The following is a 16437-nucleotide window of genomic DNA, read 5'->3' as shown; positions in this document are numbered from 1 at the left end:
GGTGAAAGAAAATGCAGATATTTTTCAAATGTTTGATTCAATGGTATTTGACGGTATTTGACGGTAAGTTTTCAATATGCATTATGACTAGTAAATTACCCTAGGCTGGCAACAAATACATTATAAGTGATTTCAATGGGGCTTTCTCTATTCTGACTGTTCTATACTGTTCAATCCAACTTAATTTTCAGCATTTTCATAAATGTCAGCATTTCCTGCACTTTTGTTATAATTTCCAAACGGTGCCACGCAGGGCTGCATCATATGGGAAAACAAATCTTGGCATAGTTAACTGGTGAACTGCTGGAATCATGGAAATACAATTATTATTCAAATTCTTTAGTTGGAATTAGGGTTGCAAAGCCACCAGTATTTACCAAAGTTACCAGAATCTTAATTAAGTAACTGACAATCTATGGCAAGCCATCGTAACTTTGGTCATTTACACTTGAATAACTTTTAAAAAATGTATTCATGTCTACTTTTATTTGTTATATATGTGTCCATATTGTCCGTGAGTTTGTAGTAGATAGACCATATGGTTAAAGAGAAAATAGCCTAATTAATGAAAACAAGCATTTAATCAACAACAGGATTATTTTCTATTAACTCTTCCAAATATTGACTTTTCTTCACAACCGCCACCAGTTTGACGCCAAAACATTGACAAAAAAGACACATTGACATAGTAAAATAAATGTGCGTAAACAAAAGGAATGCTGAAACCTTCATAATAAACACTAATTGTATTCACTAAATAGATGGTTTATATTTAGGATAATGTTTTACAGCTTTGTTCTTAAATATTTTGTCATTCCTCAAACATTTTTTTTATCATCTTACTTAATTATTTTATATATTTTACATGTGATAAGGCCACACAGAGGACCAGAGACAATTAGACAACTGTGATCATCCGAAGCACCCAAAAGACCACTAGATGTCTTGTTATAGATTACATAACATCCTTAAAAGTAGCAAAATGCTGGTAGTGTACTGATAACTTCGAAGGTTTCCAGTAATATATCCTCCCTTTGTAACCCTAGTTGGACTGTAGTGGGCCGCACCTTGAATATACTGAGTACGTTTACATGCACACTAATAATTCGATATTAAACTGATTATACCAGTAGGCAAAGTATCATAATAGTAATGTAAACACCTTACTCTGCTTAACCTTCATTCTATTTTATCAGGGAGTCATACTGAGACCAAGGTTAATTTCACATATGAGCCCTGAATGACAAACTACAGAAGATACACACATCAGAATATAAATACAAAATGCAAGCAGGAAGAAAAACATGGTCATAAAAACAAACACATTCTTCAGTAATAAGGTCCTCAATCAGCTTTCTGAATTGCCCTAGAGGCACTAGAGCATCAAATTTAAAAACATTTTGAAGATAGTTGCACAAATAAGGTGCAAGAAAACTAAAAGCTGATTTACCTAACTCAGTAGAGACCAAAGGAATTTCCAGAGTTAGCTATCCCTGAGACCGGGCTTTTTAAATGAAAACATGGCAATGTATCAACCTACGTGACATCAGAGGGACAACCAACTTTCTGCTAGAGAATGCAGTGATGAGTACTAAAAATTGTATCCCGTAATAAAGCGCAATGTGCTATGATAAACTGCATCTGAGGGCTTAAATGAAGTGGCAGCTGTGTTCATATACAGTCGATGATGTTGCCATAGTCTAGGAACGTAAAGGGAATGATCTGCTTTCTACTATTTAGCGAGGCAGGACATATTTCTATAGAAGAAACCCATTTTTATTCTCAGCTTCTTAACTAACTCATCAATATGCTTTTTTAAAGACAGCTTTTCATCTATACAGATGCCCAGATATTTGTAAGCAGGGACACGATCAATATGGACACCATCCAAAGTACACATGCTTAAATCATCATACTTATATTTACATAGACTTAGGTTTACCTGCATTCAGTACTAATTTCAGGTCATTAAAGGTTTTCTGTAATACAATTACCTTATCTTAACTTCTTGGATAAAGAGGGGCGCTATTTAAATTTTTGGATGAAAAACGTTCCCGTTTTAAACAAGATATTTTGTCACGAAAAGATGCTCGACTATGCATATAATTAACAGCTTTGGAAAGAAAACACTCTGACGTTTCCAAAACTGCAAAGATATTGTCTGTGAGTGCCACAGAACTGATGTTACAGAAAAAACCCAGATAAAAATCCAATCAGGAAGTGCAAGCCAACTGCCACCACTGATAGATTATCGAATAGATATGTGAAAAACACCTTGAGGATTGATTCTAAACAACGTTTGCCATGTTTCTGTTGATATTATTGGAGCTAATTTGGAAAAAAGTTTGGCGTTGTAAGTGACTGCATTTTCCAGTATTTTTCTTAGCCAAACGTGATGAACAAAACAGAGCTATTTCGTCTACACAAATAATATTTTGGGAAAAAATGAACATTTGCTATCTAACTAAGAGTCTCGTCATTGAAAAACATCCGAATTTCTTCAAAGGTAAATTATTTTATTTGAATGCTTTTCTTGTTTTTGTGAAAATGTTGCCTGCTGAATGCTAGGCTTAATGCTATGCTAGGCTATCAATACTCTTACACAAATGCTTGTGTAGCTTTGGTTGAAAAGCATATTTTGAAAATCTGAGATGACAGTGTTGTTAACAAAAGGCTAAGCTTGTGTTTCAATATATTTATTTCATTTCATTTGCGATTTTCATGAATAGGAAACGTTGCGTTATGGTAATGAGCTTGAGGCTATGATTACGCTCCCGGATACGGGCGCTAGAGGTTAATCGGTGTAAGGTCAAAATCGAAGTAAGCACTCGCCAATTAAAACACTTGGTGAATTAAACACTCGCCAATTAAAACACTTGGTTTTCTGAGCAATCTTTCAAATTATTAGGACATGCAAACAGCTTAATCGGCGTTCCAGTGGTGTATTTGATCTGCGCATGTGCAAGCACCGGTAGCGCAAAACTCTCTCTCATGCGCAAGTGAAGTGGGTTCGGATAAACTGAAAGTGAACATTTTAGAAATAGTTGTCCAAACACAAAATCAAATAGGCTTTGCAAAAATAACATGGTCACTGTGGTAGAACGTTTATTTTCATTGCTGATTTTCTGCATTTATTTAAGTCCCATCAGGTAGCCTGATTTCAGATATGTCCATGTAAACAGGATTATTAGGAAAATCGTTCTTCTCGCAAAGCATGCAAACATTTAAAACTAAACATTATATTGATCTGATTATCCACAATAATCATATTATTGTGTGCATGTAACCGGGCTCATTGTTGTTTGACATAACAACACAACAACCAAAATTGTTGGCCAGTGTTTCCAGGTGACACTAATTAGATGTTACATTAGACGTTTTCTTACCTCATGTAGCTAGCTAACATATACATGCTTCGCCTATTCCTCTCTGATTTAGAAGACACTGCCACAGATAGAACAAGGAGACAGCATGTTCTGTCTCGTGTATAAATGTGAAGCATCTGGTTGGCGTTTCCACTCACTACCAAACTAGGTGATGAGAGGATGCCCAGTGGCCCTTAGTGGGAGAAGATGGAGTGAGATGGATTTTGGCCGACATTCTTCTAATTTTCTCATCAATGAAACATTTGATTTCCATACAGTTTTCTGTTTCCAAAATGATAATCTGTAACAAACAGAGTGGACTGCGTTTTTGTAGACTTTACCCTATGCCAAAGTTTACAAAAGCGGTGTTGTTTAGAAGGAGAGCAAGGGCAAATGGAGTTATTGCACACGCGTACTTCACAGAGTAGTGATGGGTCGTTCACGAACGAGTCGGCTCTAAGAGCCAGCACTTGTAGGTGAACGTTGGGAGCCAACTCGCATATCAAAAGAGCCGGATATATTTATAAAAATATTTAAAAAATTAAGATCTGAATAATCAAAAGATTTAAATGAATATAATTAACTAATTCAAAGAACAAAAAAATAAATAAAATAATATAGGCCTAAATGCTGAATCGCACACACATTCGTTCTGACTGTCTGCTCAGACTAACAGCCTCACCTGTTGTTCCTGTCAATCAGACACGCATTGTCAACCAATGAACCAAAGATGCGTGAGGGAGGGCCGAGCCAACTCACTCACAGTCACACACTTAGCAGCCGAGGAGAGAGATGAAGGACAGCTGTGAAAACAACAGCTGGAAAATGAGTCGGAAGCACAGTAGCATTTGGATGCATTTTAATAATGTACACAATGTTAGAGCACAGTGTAGAATTTGCCAAAACAAAATCTCATATAAAGCCAGTTCTACGCACAACCTACACCAGCATATGTGAACTGTGCACCCAACTGTGAAGCTAGCTGTAGCGGAGCTTCGAGAAACTAGCGGGCCTGCTAGTGATAGTGGTAGAGCCAGTATCCACCCAGTCAAGTAGGCCTATTCCGCGACCCACAGCAACGCAGTCTTCTATGGACCAGTTTATGCCAAGGTCTATGTCTGTAGCAAAACAAGGCCAAATTGATATTGCATTGACTAAAATGATTGCCACCGATTTCCAGCCATTTTCGATCGTGGAAGACAGAGGTTTTAGAATTATCGCAATAGTCTAAATCCAATGTACATAATTCCAAGCAGGAAAACCCTTTCAAAATCACTTATTCCACAACTGTACGAGAGCACACAGGTTTCAGTACGGGAAAGAGTCCAAAAAGTTGCAGTTTTCCTTACCACTGACTGCTGGACATCAAGGGTAACCACTTCTTACATGTCGGTTACATGTCACTTCATTGAAGATTTTTCGATGTCTAGCTGTCTTCTGGACTGCTTTGAGTTCAGCGATAGAAACACCTCAGAGAACTTGGGAGAGGAACTGTTGAGAGTGGCAAGTAAATGGAAAAGTGTTCTGTTGTGTTAGCGACAATGCCGCTAACATGACCAAAGCCATGAACATTTTAAAATGGACCCATCATCCATGTCTTGCCCACACAATCAACCTGATTGAAAGAGATGCTCTGAAGGCGATGAAGCCCACTGTGGACAAAGTGAAAGCAGCTGTGGAATACTTCCACAGGGGCACAGTAGGTGCTGAAAAACTAAAAAGTCTACACAACGCCAGATGGGGATGCCTGAGCTGGGGCCTAAACAATGGACAATGGTGGAATTCAGCATTTTATATGTTGAAGCAGTTTCTTGAGTCAAAGAATGCCGTCATCTCTACCCTGGACATTGTCAATCCACCTGTTGATGCTCTGACCCAAGAGGAATGGGAGGTGGTGGTGGATTAGGTGTGCAGAGTCCTGGGACCCTTTGAGCAGGTCACTGTGGAGATCAGTGGAGAGAGGTACAGTAGGCAGTTATTACTACATCATTACTACATCAATCCAGTATTATATATGTATATGACCGGTAGATGAGAATGTAGTATCAGTCGACAAAACATGAACCTGAACTAATAAGTTACTGATCTCTTTTTTCAGCTATGCGACAGCTTCAGAAATGATACTCCTGTGTAAGGGTCGCCAGAGAGAGCAAATGTAACCACAGGACATGTGACAGAGTTGATGGACACCCTATGTTCATCAATGGACAGAAAGATCCACAGAATGGAATATAATCACGTGCTATCAGAAACCGCTGCACTTGACCCCAGGTTTAAGAAGTCAGCCTTCAGTGATGCCAGAGCGATTGATGAGGCTCTTCAAAGAATAACCTCAGCAGCAGGGAGGGACAGCCCCAGCAGTCAGTTGGCTCAGGCACCAGGCCAACAGGAAGAAGAGGGATCAGATGGAGCAGAAGCACCAGCAGTAGTGCCACAAACGTCTGCTGTTTGGATGCTGTTTGACGAGAGAACAACTGGGGATGTAGCACGAAGGAATCCCTCAGCAGATGCCATAATGGAGGTCCGTCCCTATTTGGAGGAGCCCCTCCAAAGGTCTGCAGATCCTCTGCGCTGGTGGAAGAACAAGGCCTCTGTCTACCCACGGCTTACTAAAGTCATGACAGGGAGACTCTGCATAGTGGCCACATCTGTTCCCCCTGAGAGGGTCTTTTCGAAAACGGGACAAATAATTACTGAGTGAAGAAACCGCGTCAGCCCCTCGAAAGTGAGGCAGCTTGCATTTCTGAATGCAAATTTCTCATAAAAGCTAAATATGGTCAGCATTGCTGTGTGCTTCTGGTTAGAACATAAATAATAAAGAAGAGCGGGAAAAGATGGACCAGTTTAATGTTTTAAGTTGGATGCTGCAGTTTTACACATTGTTAGAACACGCCAATAGGATCTCACTAGCTCATGCTTGGCTCTGCCCACCTCCTTGCTTGTTCTGCCCACTATGATTCATTTCTTTGATATTGTTGCACAAATAACAGACCTATCTTTTGTATGCATACACCATTACTGGTACCATGCTGTATTCGATAGCTATGTTTGCTCTGACTCTTACTACATTTAGCAAGCTAGCTAGCCAGCTTACTAGCGGTTAACAAGATTTATTTGAGCCACAATTTGCTATGAAAAGACAAACTAGCAGACAGTAGTTTGCAGACAGTAAGATACACTAACTAATAGTGGAATAGTGGATAGCAGCGTGTCACCAACATCTTGTTGCATCTATCTGACCATGCAGGCTGCAGAATGAACAGCAAGAAAGTGGTTGTGATTCTGTGGTCGAGCAACTGCTCTCCTTGAGTGACAGGGAGCAGGGCTTTGTGTGGGAAGTAGCATGCACCAGGATAGAGAGAAAGACGATTCAAGTAGAAAACGTAGTAAAATAAAAAAACGGACGTTACAAGCCACCTTTGCGTTTCAAATGTAACAAACCAAGCATTGAAATACTGTTACAGAGGGTAAAGTAAGGACCGAGTTTTGGAAACCCTGGATTAGATCAAAGACAAAGTCAGTCAGATCTCAGAGAGATATTCTCACAGAAAGCAGCACTCTTGGCAATGGAAGTTGTGCGTTTTTATCAAACCTCACTTTGATTTATGAAGAAACAAGTGAATCAGCAGTGTAGAGTGCACTGTGCCTTGCCTCTCATCTTCATCACTAATCCACCAATACTCAGAGAGCTGCAGAGTTCACTAATTAAACAAGCGCTTGAGCTCATTTCCCCTTTAACAAGAGTCACTGTTTAACAAGAGTCACTGTCACAAGAATACCGGACACCTTATCCAACGTTCTGTACGTGTGTGGCTGGGACTGCTCTTACACATTCAGTCTGCACACATGATTTGATAAATGTGGCCCATTTACTCTTGCAACCACATCATAAATTGTTCTTTTTGGAACAGGACTAAAGAACATGAGGAAAATATACAGACTACTTTCAAGGATAATCAGAAATGTAATCAGTTTGTGGCAAAGACACAATATGTTTGCTTTCCTATTAGAGAAGTATCAAAGCTGGAAGCACTTTTTCATGCTTCACCAGTCATTCAGTGTGTTTTTATGGGCCATCCACGTTGGGTTGAAGACCAGTTATCATTGAGACTGGACATTATGGTGTCATTGATGTTCTGATGCTAGATCTGTGAGAGGACAGGACAATAGCAGAGCTCCTTCCCCAGCCAGCCACCAGTGATGATCTAAAGACATACCATGTGGATCAAAGGGTTAAAGAAAAGAAGCCTTGGGCCTGTGGACCTGTGGAGTCGGGTGAAGTCGATTATATGCTGGTGTTAGGGTGTCAGAGCCAATGGGCTCGGCTCAGCGATGTGTAACAGAACAAATCAGGCCTGCTTGACTGGAGCTGACCCCTCTGCCAGAGTTTAAGTGTTATTGCAACTGACCGGATCTGACAGAAACGATTTCACCTCAGAAAATTCAGAGACCCCTCTGCGCTTAGAGTCGCGCTGAGCGGGGAGAACTAGGCTAGTAGTGGCTGCACTTAAAAACAACGGGTCAAAAGATACTCAAGGACGCTCAGGCATTCCCGACCAAGGACTACCTGATAAGATTTTCATTCAACATACATTATAGTCAGATGACCTTAAGAAAATGTTCATGTTGTGCTGAGGGAGTTTAATGTGAGCTGTAATGATTTCAGGCTCAGCAGAAGGATAATCAATTCAGTTGTACTAGACAGGTCTCTTTCAGATCACAGCAAATATTTCAGAAGCCTTGTATTCCAAGAAAAAGAGCCAGTATCTATATGTGGCATACTAAGGAACGTTAAAGGGATACTTCGGGATTTTGGCAATGAAGCCCTTTATCTACTTCTCCAGAGTCAGATGAACTCACGGATACCATTTTTATGTCTCTGCATCCAGTATGAAGGAAGTTAGAGGTAGTTTCGCAAGCCAATGCTAACTAGTGTTAGCGTACATCTACTACCCTGTTAGCAGTTACCATAAACTTCCAGTCATTGCGCTAACACTAGTTAGCAATTGCGGTAACTCTAGTTAGTAACTTCCTTCAAACTGCACGCAGAGACATACAAATGGTATCCCAAGACTCACGAGTTCATCTTACTCTGGGGAAGTAGATAAAGGGCTTCATTGCCAAAATCAAGAAGTACCCCTTTAAGCTCATGGAAAATACAACTGTTTGATCTTATCGCAGCACTACAATACCCATTTCTAAATGACAGATTAAGGAAAAGCCTTGTGAATTGTTCGCAATTCTATTCCATGTCGGGGCTGTATTAAACAATGAATAATCTAGGAACAATCGTGTTGTAATTTCTAAGCATCCATACAAAGTTTATAGATGGTATAAAATAAGATGCATCGGTGTGGTTAAATACCAGATACTCACATGTGATGAAGTAATTGACGTTCTTTTTGAACTCCAGGCCCATGTAGTTTGGACTGAACTCCTGAAACTTGATGGTGAATTTGATGTCCTTCTCAGGCTTGTTGCAGTTGACCAACACATTGGGGTCCATGACTGTGCTGCATTGGTCTGCCTGCTCCTTCTTCACCAGGTATAGCTTGTAAAACTCATACGGCCGCCCCATGTCTGCCTTTGGGCAGATAATGTCCAGCTTGTCTCCTATCTCGGGATACATCACCAAGCCCTTCCCATACTGAAATCTGAAACAGACAAAATATGACAGAGAAAGTTAAGAATATCAAATACTCTAATAACAGAAATGCATATAAGGTCTGGACATACATCACATGCACTGCATAACAGTGTGTTATAACTCTCTATAAAATGTGATTCTTCTCTACCCAATACAATAGTGTTGTCCGTGTCTGTCTGGCAGTTGCTTGAGCAACAGTGACTAATTTAATGTACATTTTTTGTTATTTCACTTCACTTAAAGGCCGGTGAAAAACAAATCATGTGACAGGTTAATACAATAGTGTTGTCCGTGTCTGTCTGGCAGTTGCTTGAGCAACAGTGACTAATTTAATGTACATTTTTTGTTATTTCACTTCACTTAAAGGCCGGTGAAAAACAAATCATGGGTGAATTAATTGTAAGGAACAGGTTAAGGGAATACAATAGTGTTGTCCGTGTCTGTCTGGCAGTTGCTTGAGCAACAGTGACTAATTTAATGTACATTTTTTGTTATTTCACTTCACTTAAAGGCCGGTGAAAAACAAATCATGGGTGAATTAATTGTAAGGAACAGGTTAAGGGAAGCGGCTTGGTGATGTATCCCGAGATAGGAGACAAGCTGGACATTATCTGCCCAAAGGCAGATTACAACGCCACATAAACATGGCCGACCGTCGAGGACAGCTTTGGGACATGCTTTTACATCTGGGGTTGATAACATCAAACACACAGATAACAACCAAGAGCCCAAGCTGTTATAATGTAAACACTTGCATTCATTTACATGAATGCCCATTGATTTAAAACACTGTAAACAAAGCAGACATCTCATATCTTTACCTCAGCAAACATACAGCACAATACCAGGGCAGATGTCAATAGGAAATCAGTATGACAGAGGGCTGCCCGGGCCCTGATTGAGCTTAATCTGCGGCAAGTGAGGAGAGAGTACAGATAAACACAAAGCGCTGATGGACAGATGGCATGCATGCCTTATCTAGATGCTCCACGCCTTATCTTTCAAAAAATTCATTTTGATATCTTCTCTCTCTAACTCAAAGCAACAGGCCCTGCTGAATTCTATTTGAGGATTTAGGCCTGCTGATTGCCTTTGATGCATCATACTTCTCAAGTGGTTTCTTTTTATTTTTTTGATAAGAACCCTTAGGTCTGCTGACATGCTTAATCCAAAATGAGAGAAGAGCTGATGTTGTCTGTTTTTGATCTGGTCCCGTAGAAGTCAAACAAATCGGTATTGTGATGAATGTGTTTTTGTTCAGCTTAAAGTCCAAACAACCTTGTCCTAGTTACTAGAGAGATGCTGCTCAGTTTGATGATGATGATGTGTTTGGTTGCGATGGAGACGGAAATGTACAACTTGATCCTTATTTACATTTCATTTGCATACACACTGTTCCCAACCACTTTCAACATGGTTTAATAGACAAGAAAACAGCTTTCATGACTCATTCATCTTAAGGCCCTGGTGGATAGAAGGAGGCCGACTAATTCTCCCAACACTAAAATTAATCAACAGTAAGCTATGTCTGTCTGTAAGTCAGTCAGTCTGCCTGTCTGTGGGAAACCTTAGTAACTAAGGTATGCTAGTATGATATCTTAGACAAAAGTATGTGCCCTGGTTCCACTATGTCAATCCGTCATGGCTCGTTTAGTATCCAGTCTGCAACAACCCGGTCTCTCTACTTGCTGTATTCGCTCACGAGTAATTAGTCTCTCCTTCTCTCGTCCCTTCGTCATGATGTTCTATGTGGATTTACAGATCTTTGCCATGCATGATGGGACTCGTGATTTGTAACATAAAAAAGGGTCCCTTGCGTTCGCTAACAGCTTAGGAGATGTGATGATGCATTATTATTCACTATATACTGAAGCGGAACTGTACGACAGCATTCTATTACTGTACATAAAGACGAAGCAGAGTGCACAGCCTGGAGTGAGCACAGCTTGCCTGGGCCTGCGGTTAGATTGGTGTTGTCTTTGTCTCTCAGACACTGGGTCCTCTGTTTGGCTTCCCAAACCTGTTTGATTTGCCCTTATCCTCAGGCTTCTTCAGAGACTGATCAGGTGTCTGGCTTTAGTTTCCGTATTGTCTCCAAAGTATTTCTGAGCCAATGGAAATGCCTTCTTCAAAGTGTGTATATAATGTAGCTCTGTTAGCAAACTTTCTCAAACTAACACTCAATCCTCCACAAAGCAGCAATGCTCTCTCTGTTATAATCCTCTGTATTTACGGTCATGGGATCCTCAGAGGATAAGGTAAACGGCCAGGGGCCAGCATAAAGTCATGCACCTAACAAAGGATTCACTGCATTTGAGGTAGCTGCCGACTAGCAGTATATAAAAAAGAAATAAAAACAAACTGTATTTTAAACTAAAGTGAGCAACACATAACTCATGGCTGTCTGCAACACCGACACTGCCTGTCTCATTCTGTTGTCTCTCAGTAGCCCCCTCTTCAGTTCACAGTTATGGTCTGACACAAGCACCTCAAAATAGAGTACATCAATAGAACAATATGACAAAAGCCATGTTAGGTATTTCTCTATAAACTGTGTCAGAGCAACTTGTGTTGATGCTTGCCTGCAGTACCATGTGTGGTCCAACAAAAATAGAGAATAATACACCTACAAAAACACAACCCTGACTAAATGCACAACAACAATGATCGAGTAGCTATACATGTCAGAGAAGGATATAAGACAAGGATACCTTAAAAACAACACAATACCCTGTCTGCTGCTCCTCTGTGCCGATTAAGATGTCTCAGGTTTTGTAAAGCTTTGACTGCCTATTACTACTCCATCTACCAATTACTACTCCATCTACCAAAGGGATGCCCAAACAGATCCTCCATTCCCTTTGTGCTGATCAAACAGGACTGCTGCTCTGTTGAGCTAAGAAGCAAAGCCAAGACAGTGTTCAAATTCCAGACTGAACACTGGAAATTACAGGTCATCTTTACGATTAGGGCTTTGAGCTCTGAATATCCTCCCACCACTTTCCATAGGAAATGCGGTTTAAAGAGTGACAATTTGACATGGCAGGCAAGAGTTTTTTCGTTTTCATCACTATTATTTTCAGGGACAGAAATCAGCAGACACAGTGGGGTATTATGTGAGTTTTAAAGCGTAATGAATATTAATGAGATTGATTAGCATATTCATCAGGGGTGCTAAATGATTGCCATTTCATTCCGTTTGCCATCTTACAAATCCTTTCAATGGTCATTTTTCATCAGAGAAAGAATGGTGTTATTACTGCTTTCTCCACGGTCAGTAGGGTTTTAAAGTGATGTTACATGCAGCTAGCACACCAGGATCTTTTTGTAATACATAAACATTCAGTTTAGGATGCATGGTGATCCTCAAATAAAATGCATTATATATCATATGGTTACAAGCATGTCCGAATCACCATAACTCATTGTTATAACAAGTAACCTGCATTTACATAATAAACTATCACAGACAATAGTGGGGGAAAACAGTGGGTGGTCAGTCCTTTTACTGGATAATGATACAATGATGGCGAGCACAATAACTAGCAAGTATAACATCTGCAACTATCTGCAATTCAATTTTTAGGGTCTTCCAGGGCAGGGACAAATAGCAATATTGCACTGAGTACATTTGTGAAAACAGATTTTAAAAAATAACAGTGGATTTGATTTCAATATTGAGCTAATCCTCCATAGCCATGTTGCCTCATCTCCTGCCATAAATTGCCACCCTGGACCTGACAGGCCTGATGCTGCCTCCACTTCAAGGCCCCTGGGATACTGTTTAACATAATTAGGTACCAGGCCAACACCTTATCTCAGCCTCACATGCTAAATAAAAATCACTGGGGTCCAACAGAGACACAGTCCCAAAGACATATTGTGACTGCTGCTCTCAATCTCAAGACACAGCCCCTCAAAGTCTATAATCTAGTATAGTAATCATTAAAAAAACAGCCTTTTAAGCCGTGGGGAATGATTACTTATAGATAAGGGGCCACCGGATTAATCCAGCTTCTGTTATCGTTTTACAACATTGTTATCTTAGTTTCATCATTATAAAAACATTGAGTGAGTGATAAACCAAATTAACCCACCTTTAAGGCCTTATTTTGCAAGAAAAACAAGTGAAGACAATATTTTATTCAAATCTTAAATTGGATGGTTTAGGAGTCAACATATTTGCATTAAAATCAGCTTCCTAAGGTTACAACCTCTGGCAGACATTTGGCTCCATTATACCAGGAAACTAATGTGGTCAAACACTGAATCAGAGACATTCATTCAGCCTGTCAATGAAGACATCAACTTCTGTGAACTGTCACTGATGCACGTTTTTGCTTGAACAAACCAAGTAGGCATAAAAATAAAATAAAATGCATATGTCCCAGTATCTTTCCCACTGCTAGGAAAACGACAATCAAATATGTGTCAAATATACCAGGTGCAAGGGGACAAGCTCAAGCAATATGGGAAACTTGAAGAAGCAAACTCATCTCCATTGTCTGCGCTGCTCATTATCAACTGTGAAAGACTGAAAAAATAGCCCTCCTTTGTTCTTCACTCATTTGGGCCTCCTACACACTTAGAGCCTGGGCAGTTCCTTTCAGGCTTTGGAGGAGACAAGGCCTCATTCTCTCGCCAATCGGATTTACAAGATGCACCAGTCGGGCATAAACAAGTTTCCATAGAAACGTTATGATTTCTGTGCAATTTTTCCCGCTTCCTCTCTCCCTTTCCCACATTCTCTCGCTCCAACCATCATCTCTGATTAAAAATGATTACATAGTCCACAGGGAGAGGAGAGCAAATATTTTCTAATCTTATTCAAAATGAAGGTAAATACTTTTTTTCTGTGAATAAAACTAAAGTCAATTTATTCAAAGCCAGGAAAATAATATAAAGTGTAAGTTTTAATTTGCATTGTAGTCACACACAATTATTTTCAGTTGCATTTGTTATTGATTATATTTATTAATCAACAGCACAGTAATTCATGTGATTGAATGGAACACCCCCCCATCCCCACTTATAGAGTGAGCTCAGAATCGCCCCTCCCCAAGGCGTGCTCAGACGAACGATAAACTTCACAGTGCATCATTATCACAGCAGTCTGCTTTCCTATTTTAACATTACGCACATGACTTAAACTCTCTCCCTGCCTCTCTCTATCACACACACACACACACACACACACACACACACACACACACACACACACACACACACACACACACACACACACACACACACACACACACACACACACACACACACACACACACACACACACACACACACACACACACACACACACACTTTTAAACAACTGAACACAGACTTAAGACTGGCTTGAATGCAACCAATTAAAGAGCTGCTATACGTAGTCCATGCAAATGAAGGTTATTCATTCACATGCTCTCACAATGCTACTGAGATCTTCACACAGCCAACGGGGGAAAGATCTCTCATGAGTGGCATGGCCACACTCTCCCCACCCCACCTCCCCATCACACATTCCAAGGGGGAATTCAAGCACATGACTTGGCAGACCCTTCCATCCCACAATGCCCCGTTGCTGGAGGATTTAGGCTATCCAATGGAATATCAGAGAGGGGTGCAACTAGTCTGGGACTCTAAAGCCGTCACCATTCATACAACTCCATCAATAGGCCTCAGGCTAGCTAGAGGGCAGGATACACTCTAAACATTCAAACGTGCACGTTGAATACTTAGTTATTTAACATTTACAATTATCAGTCAATTCCAGTTGAAGACAAAATTGACAAATGCAAACTTGCTCATCATTTTTTTGCAGTTGAAGGATTTGGGCTCTTTGAATAATATCTGTTGTTTATTTCACCAGAAGTAGTTTTCCTGTGGTCCTAGTTTTTAAGGTTGGATAAAAATGGAGATTGGCAGGTATTATTTTCCTTCAAGCCTGCAAATCATTAACTAACAGAAAAACATATTCTTGCTTTGACAGTAATTTGAGGGTAAGGTAACCGCAACCCAAACAAGCTGTTATGCAGTGAGAGAAGAAAAATAAATGCCTCAAAAAAGCAAATCAACACGCTCTAAACATTGCATCCAATCTTTAAAACTTTTCCTACAAGTCTGTGATTGTGTTAAAATACGATATTTTACAACATGATATGGATGTTGCAACCCTGTCCAAAAGACAGACAATTGCAGCTGAAACTGTTGGTACTGGTCAATAAATGATGTGTAGCATTATTAAACGATTGCCATATTGTACACATGTTATATATTCAAATCAGGTTGATTGTGTTTGAACTTCATATAATTGCCAAAAATAACATAACTTTTTTGTATCTTTAACAGCAAATACACATTAACACGGGTATATTTACGTCCATTAATGGGGTACAGTATAAAAAAGACCTGTGATAGCATTCACACCAAACCAATTCCTTGGTTAATGTTGCTCAAATACAGACTGTTCATTGTTTAGTGAGTTCAGTGTGGAATAATGGCATTTGTGTCAATGAGCTACAGTCTGGTTTACAGAGGCGCTCAAGGCACATGCATCACAGTGCTCTGCTGTAAGTATCATAGCAATTTCAATACATTTTACCTTCAACCCGGCTTTGAAAAGCAAATGGGCAGTTAGTACGTAGACAGAGGATCAGGCACGCATAAACAGTTAGAAGGGTGTTAATGTGTTATCTTAAAGTTGCAATACCCTCACAGAAATGTTCAATTACATATCGAAGGGGACACGGCGACTCGGCGAGCCCAGGGGCAACAGCGACAGATGCCCCCTACAGGTAGAGAGAAATAATCACCCTCCTTACTATCTCCATTACATCTGCTTTGCTTTGACGTCTATTTTGGTCTGCAGTGCATGGAGCTGCCTGAGATTACCAGGGATACAGTAATTGGCAACATGGCTGTGACTCCTCCAGATCAAGAGCCCAGTTTGGAGTATATCAGTTCTCAGTTCTCGTGGGCTGGAGACTGCAGCCCAGGGCTGGCTGTGTGAATGATCTCATTATACCAATTACCTTCAAACAGGCTGAGGATTCTGTGGCAGTATGAAGAGTTGTGTCACTGTGACTGGGGTTTGGTTCACTGTAGCAGCATTTTACTACATATCGAAAAGTGACCAATGGCTTAACCTAATAATTCACTGGATAATTATCAGTCACATCATAGAAGTGCACTGCAGACTGTAGTTGAATACGAAGAAATCATATCATAGTCTCCTACACAGTGCTTACACACTAATAAACTTGCAGAAAACACTAGCTATAGGGAATCAGCCACAGAAGCAGTAAAGTACTGTATCTGCAGCATGACTAATTTAGACACTCCCTTTTCAACTGAAGATTTTCCACACATCCTTCCTGCTGCCTGTATGACTAAATATGTCTCAGCCTATGCTGTAGAATACCAACAAGA

General features: G+C 40.2%; 1 protein-coding gene across 1 annotated transcript in view; it reads right to left on the bottom strand.

Moving 5' to 3' along the window:
• LOC112257667 (ephrin-B1) overlaps nt 1–16437 on the bottom strand; it is a 75678-nt gene that overhangs the window by 37318 nt on the left and 21923 nt on the right. The window contains exon 2 of the mRNA XM_024431423.2: nt 8742–9019. Within this exon, the coding sequence (XP_024287191.1) occupies nt 8742–9019 (278 nt within the window). The remainder of the gene's footprint in view (nt 1–8741; nt 9020–16437) is intronic.

The sequence above is a fragment of the Oncorhynchus tshawytscha genome, linkage group LG09 (genome assembly GCF_018296145.1).
Source record: "Oncorhynchus tshawytscha isolate Ot180627B linkage group LG09, Otsh_v2.0, whole genome shotgun sequence".
Classification (NCBI taxonomy): Eukaryota; Metazoa; Chordata; class Actinopteri; order Salmoniformes; family Salmonidae; genus Oncorhynchus; species Oncorhynchus tshawytscha.
The sequence above is the reverse complement of the archived record's forward strand: the minus strand, read 5'-3'. Positions and strand labels throughout refer to the sequence as shown.